Raw genomic sequence first — 7,033 nt, 5'->3', positions numbered from 1 at the left:
AATCGTTTGGGAGTCGTTGAGCAAGTAAGGTAAAAATAAATGCATATTATAAGACAATGAAAGTGTTTTTTTGACATTGCATGCATGTCAACCTGTTGTTGGGGACTCCCAAAACCGAAATATGAACCTTTCATTACCCATAATAGGGGCACTTTAAAGACATGTCAAACATGAAATATCCCTGAAATGCCAATTTTATGTTTGTCTACAGGCCCATATAAACACAAAAAAGCATGTCTGTCATCTCTGTCTCTGTTCTCTCATCAAGTCCATTTTTGTCTCACTCTGATAACAGAGCAATGAAAGTACGCTGAGAAACCTGCAGTTCTTTGTGTGCTCTGTTGAGCATTCCTAGGTGTTTTTTGGCAGGTCAAGCGTTCCTGCGGGACTCTTTCTTTGATTTTGGTATAAATGCTTGCTGGCCTCAATTCAGCTGTGATCAACTGATTCTAATTATAGGGCAGCTTTAACTTGAGAAAATTTACCTTTTCAGGGAGTGTTGCATATCTTTATTAAATTAGAGCACAGCTTTCTCATATATAGTCTCATTGATTTTGAAAGTGTTTTAGTAGTTTAGTAGGACAACACTCACTCTGTAGATCTGTAGAGTGACACAGCACTGTAGATCAAGGTTCACACCCATGTCTATGCAAACACTTGCAAAACAGATTTAATTCTCATGCAATGTAGGAACTTTGAGTGAGAAAAACATTCTACTTGCTTAAAGTCAGGCGAGTCCAAACTCGGTCCTGGAGGGCCACTGTCCTGCAGAGTTTAGCTCCAACTTGCCTCAACACACCTGCCTGGAAGTTTCTAGTATGCCTAGTAAGATCTTGATTAGCTGGTTCAGGTGTGTTTGATTAGGATTGGAGCTGAACACTGCTGGACAGCATCCCTCCACAGGTTTGGACACCCCTTTAAAGTGAATATTTATCATCAGTATAAATATTCATGGGTGCCATTATGTTGGGCAAAGTCTTTTGTTATGTTAAGGATTTCTGCATTACTTTTTTCTGACTTCTAGTGTCAATGTATTACACTTTTCCAAACAGAAAGTTGTAAATTCTGACTTTATGAGCTGGAATGCAGAATTACAGCCTTTTAATAAAAACAGGCAACATGTCTACTGGCATGTGGAACCCATTCTGAATACAAAGTTCAGTATTTTTTTTCATGATTATTGACAATGGCACTCCAGACCCATGTTTTTTTTTGCTATTGTTGACATCAAACGCTGTGCGTCTAATTGAACTGTACGTTTTTTTTTTGCACAAATAAATGACCATAATGTTTCCTAGCACTTCATGCTTAAATCCCTAATAAAATCTACATTTTAACCAACCTCAGAGCTAATTATGCGTAGATTCTTGATTCCAGCATGCCATTAACTTTCCATTTACTTTCCAACTATACAAGTAAACAGCAAATATTTTGGAAATATTCGTATTGGCAGTCAGAAGAAAGACATCATGCAGTTCTTGCCAGAACAAACATGCAAATTGCACAATGACATAACACAATAAATCACAAAAAGTGCAAAAAAGAAAGAGATCCCAGTTGTCAGGTTTTGTCTCCCTGCAGTCTGTGTAATGTTATAAGCAATGTTATAATGTTATAATGTTATAATGTAAAACACGGCTTACCTTTGAAAGCAGGAAACATGGGCACCATGTTGCTTGTAATTAAGGAGTCTGGCTCAGTTCCTGTAGGACTGAAGTCTGAGGGAGAGAGAAAGCATTTAGAGTCCTGTCATACAAAACACTACAGACATAGCAGAGTAAACACAACTCTTTTATTACACAGATCTATGGATACACTGACTGGCCAAATTGCAGAATTGAGTGGTTAAAGATCTGTGTATAATGACCACTAAACTGTACAATGCTGTTCAAATATTTGGGGCCAGAAAGAAAGAAATTATTCTTTTATTCAGCAAGGATGCATTAAATTGATCAAAAGTGACGGTAAAGGCTTTTATATTGTTACAAAATATTTATATACAAATAGTGTTGTTCAGTTGAACTTTTTATTCATCAAAAAATCTTGAAATTACTGAAATAAATGAACTTTTCCACGACATTCTAATTTATTGAGATGCACCTGTATATTAAGATATAAAGCACTTATTTCAAATTGTAATAACATTTCACAATATTTCGGTTTATACTGCATTTTCGATCAAATAATTGCAGCCTTGGTGAGCATAAGACACTTGTTTTAAAAACATGAAAAAATTTGACCAACCTCAAATTTATATATCTACCAGTTGTTAATGGCAACATACCATATTAGCTTACTATATTATAAGCAACTGTGGGCTTGTTTTTCAATTAAATCGCTTATAAATATTTGTATTTATGGGTTTATTTCCAGAATGTAGCATATCATGTACTTCATTCAAATTAAATTTAAAAAAAAAACATTTATTAGCTAATATCACTTATAGCTCTAATCGAACTCTAGGACCTTTTCCCATAAGTAAAAGAGGTCAGAAAGTGAAATGAACAGTGAGTTTTGTGTAAAGGTCTTAACGTAAATACAGATATCCTGTTGGACTCACTGGGTGGATGCAGGAGGCCAAAGGTCAGAGTGGAATTGTTCTTATAGAATGAGCAGGACTGTCTCGCACTGGCCTGTACACGCACATCTGCACGCACACATGTGTCTGCTGAGGGCTGGACGCTCACCTTTGTTTGAAAAAGAGAAGAAAGAAAATCAACGATCAGAGGAAACAGTGCTTAGTGTTTAAAACACTCATCAAGTGCATGATAGAATTCCTGTTGGACACATTACAAGCAAAACATTCTCAGCGTTTGCCACTTAAAGGAGTCATATGATGCGATTTCAAGTTTTCCTTTCTCTTTGGAGTGTTACAAGCTGATTGTACATAGATAAGATCCCTGAAGTTGCAAAGACTAAAGTCTCAAAACCAAAGAGATATTCTTTATCAAAGTTAAGACTCTGCCACGCCCCCCTAAAACGGCTCGTTCTAACACACCCCACATATCTACCTCACTATGTGGAAACATTTGCATAATGCCGCCCAAATGTGCAAAGAAAGAAGGCGTGGTTTCAGGAACAGCAGTGAAGCTCGCGTTTATGGTAAGGGGCGTTACATTTCCGACGCGTGCTTGTTGTGTTCGGCCAATCACAATGCACTGGTTCAGCTGGCCAATCAGAGCAGACTGTGCTTGTCGGAAGGAGGGACTTTGTAGAAAACGAAGTGTTTGAGAGAGGCGGGGCATAGAGGACCTACAATAATGTACAGTATTTGAAAAATAATGTGTTTTTTGAACATTAAAGCATGTCAACATATTCTGTTACACCAAATACACAAAATAATTATCTTAAAAAAAGCATCATATGACCCCTTTAACAGAGATTTCCTACAGTAATCTAAGAGCTTTGAGAGAAAGGCCAGTTTGCTTTTTATGAAACATCTCTAATCTTGACTTAATAGTACTTAAAATACATGCTTCACAATCGGACTTTTAAACACTCTGTATGGGATGATTTGATAGTCATGATAGTGAAGTCATGATGTTTAGCTCTTGAAGTTACTCCCACGCAAAACAAAAAACAAGATCAGGCCTGAAGCCTGAAAAACTCCAGCTGTGGTCACATTCGTCATTTCACAGCTTCAGGTTGTGGCTTGTAGTTGTTTTATGTATAAAGAAAATTAGAGAATACAGATGATTTCATTTAGCTCACATAAAAAAAGATTCTAACATTATCTACTCATGTGAATGAGCACCGATTTGCCTCAGATTTCAGGTGTTTGTCTGCGATCTCTATTAAATGTTGGAGTGCGGAAAATCAGGGCTAACATCGTGTAATGTGTGGCCGTCATAAGAGATACCCACAACTTACATACAAAAACATAAATGCCCACAAAATAAATTTTTATCCATCTTAACCCCTGGACAGAAATATCGCAGACACTGGAAAGTCAAGTACAGTACTAGTTCTAGTGCACATGTGTTGACTAGCTGTTTGCAAACAAGTATACAAAGATTATGTATTTGATTGTGGAAAAAAAAAACATACAGTATACTTTGGGCTTAAGAGTTTGGGTCAAAACTGAAGTATGCTTTCAGTATTCTTTCACCTTCATCATATGGAAAAGAGTGACTAGTATATACTTCAAAAACTCTTTTTTTTTGTATCAGAATTGTCTTTTTTGGATGAACTATCACTTTAAGTTAATTGACAAAAAATTACAGTAACAATCAAAACAGTGCATGGAGCCGAGAAAACGCTTGATGAGCGACTGCAGTTTGTCACTGTCTCGTTGTGTCGAGTGTTAGCGAGTGTGATGATGATGCTAGAGACTGTGATTTACTCTGCGGTCGGCCCACAAAATGAGCAGCACATGTTGAAAGGTGGAGAGTGAGGCCGTCTGTCATATTTCCTGACCTCACTGAGCATCACCATTAAACCCTCTGCACACGTACACCTTCCTGTTTGAACCATCATTACAAATTTAGTTTGTGAAAAAGAAGTGTGTTTAACTGCACTTAATCTCATCTAATTTCACCAGTGGTTACTCACCCTTGTGAAAAAGAAGTGCACAATTATATTGATTATGCACTTTTAGTGTATGTCAAATCATAAGTGTATTTTTTAAATTGTACTTTTAAAAATGCAAAGGCCACTTAAAGGGATAGTTCACCCAAAAATGAAAATTCTGTCACTAATTACTCACCCTCATGTCGTTCCAAATCCATAAGACCTTCGTTCATCTCCGGAACACAAATTAAGATATTTTTGATGAAATCCGAGAGCTTTCTGCATAGACAGCAAGGGTCCAAACATGATCAAGGCACAGAAACGTAGCAAGGAGATCGTTAAAATAATCCGTGTGACATCAGCGGTTCAACCGTAATTTTACGAAGCTACGAGAATACTTTTTGTGCGCAAAGAAAAAAAATAATGACTTTATTCAACAATTCGTCTCCTCCACTTCACCGTAGCGCCATTTTGGAGAGTATCACACCCGTAAACAACGTATGCTGTTCTGTGTCAGCAGCATCGTACGCGGATACGCTGTTTACGTTGTTTACGCTTTGATCTGAATGTAAACAACATATCCGCGTACATACGTTGCATAGCCCTACATTGTTGACGCATTTGATACTCTCCAAAATGGTGCTATAGGGTGACGCGGAGGAGACTAATTGTTGAATAAATTATGTCTGACAGAATTTTCATTTTTGGGTGAACTATCCTTTTAAGTACACTTACTGTGTAGAGAGAACACTTTTATGACTGCTTCTTAACACACTTTAGTACACTTTTAAAAAGATAAAGGTTTTACCAAAGAACATTTTAAATCATTATGTTTTAATAATCGTACTGACTAACATACTAAAGTACATGTAAGGTACTTGATTAGAATTTAAACTGTAGTGTGTTATTCAATCAGAGTTACTATATATTTAAAATGTACTAAACTGCAAATTCATCATTACAGATGCATACAAAAATATTTAAATGTATTGCATACAAATTTCAACAGAATTTACATTCAAGTATATTTTAGTTTACCATAAATGCTTGTCAGTACATTCGGCAACATGTTAACTATGAAATAAGTTAATAAATCTAAACTTCAGTTCAATTGATTTCATATACATTTAAATTATAACACATATTCATGTATCAATTAAAAGCAATTAAGTATGTAAAAACATTACATCCATTTGCACTTAAGCATATTATTTATATAATATACAGCAGCATACTTCTAAAAAGTATTACTAAAGTGTACATGTTTTTCACAAGTGATTTTTCAAGTTCTGTAATAATTAAAAAGGGGTGTAGCTCATTTAATTCTCACAGGATATCTTCAGAAAATAATCACAGGAAAATATCAAATGAAAACCCCTGCAGTGCAACATTGTAACAGCTTAAAATGAGCTATTGTTTTAGAGGTCTCGTCCACAATAAACTCCACTTTAAAGACCCCATGATATCACAGTCAGTCATAACTGTTAGTATTTAGATCATAATCATGCTAGTGTACTTCTAATAAAAATAATAATAAAATGAAATTTTAGCAGATGTATCCGTTCGCATTTAAAAATGACAGTCTCTTTTTGGAGGATGCTCTACATGACTCCTCTTGTACGACTCGTCTACAATGACTCATTTTGACTCGAATAATAAAATGCTCTCTAGAAAAAGAATGTTACTCCCTAATTATAGATTCCACCTTTAACTAGCAATACGAGTAGGAATGTGCCCACAAAGAAAAAATAGAGGTGCTTATCTAGTAATGTCATGGGGTCTTAAGACTAGTCTTACCGTTGCATTCAAAGAGTATGAGACCCAAAGGGGCATCAGGATGTTTCTGCTGTATCCGCTGATGTACGCAGTGTGGTGAAGTATACAGTAATCTGACTGCTCCTGAAGAACACGTGGGATTCCGTAAGGCAGATGAACAGGCTTCACGTTAGAGTCTATAAAAAGATTAATAAAGAAAGATTGACCTGAAAAGTTTAAAACACAGTGTTTTCTAACACAATGTCAATGTGAGCTATTCCTGACAAACAGTTTACTCACTTGAGTTTGAGTTGATGAGACGCTGGTTCAGACGGTTCACCTGAAAAAGTTTGGGGAAATGTATTTTTTATATATATTTTTTCGTTAAAATAAGCAACAAAACATGAAACAAGAATTGCAGAAAAAATGTACAAATTTTAAATAAAATTGTAATACATAAAAAATAAGTTTGGGGTCAGTAAGATATATAGAAAAATATCTCTTATGTATTTGTCTTTTTATGTATTATGTATTTATTTGAACAAACATGCTGTAAAAACGGTACTATTCTGAAATACTATTATAATTTTTTTATTTATTTTAATAGATTTAAATTTGTAATTTATTCCTGTGATGCAAAGCTGAACTTTCAGCAGTCATTACTCCAGTAAAATACTTTTTCAGGATTCTTTGATGAATAAAAAGTTCAAAAGAAAAGGAAAGCAAATGCAAAAGCTTTTCTTATATTTCTTATACTAATATATATATA

General features: G+C 35.2%; 1 protein-coding gene across 1 annotated transcript in view; it reads right to left on the bottom strand.

Moving 5' to 3' along the window:
* LOC107745282 (ectonucleotide pyrophosphatase/phosphodiesterase family member 1-like) overlaps positions 1-7,033 on the bottom strand; it is a 40,342-nt gene that overhangs the window by 3,644 nt on the left and 29,665 nt on the right. Inside the window, exons 19-22 of the mRNA XM_016559130.1 lie at positions 6,565-6,604; positions 6,307-6,461; positions 2,561-2,687; positions 1,644-1,718 (exon numbers count right to left, since the gene is read on the bottom strand). Of these exons, the coding sequence (XP_016414616.1) occupies positions 1,644-1,718; positions 2,561-2,687; positions 6,307-6,461; positions 6,565-6,604 (397 nt within the window). The remainder of the gene's footprint in view (positions 1-1,643; positions 1,719-2,560; positions 2,688-6,306; positions 6,462-6,564; positions 6,605-7,033) is intronic.

This window comes from Sinocyclocheilus rhinocerous, unplaced genomic scaffold (assembly GCF_001515625.1).
Source record: "Sinocyclocheilus rhinocerous isolate Xijiao unplaced genomic scaffold, SAMN03320098_v1.1 scaffold2967, whole genome shotgun sequence".
Lineage (NCBI taxonomy): Eukaryota > Metazoa > Chordata > Actinopteri > Cypriniformes > Cyprinidae > Sinocyclocheilus > Sinocyclocheilus rhinocerous.
Note: the sequence above shows the minus strand (reverse complement) of the source record. Positions and strands in the feature narration are given on the sequence as shown.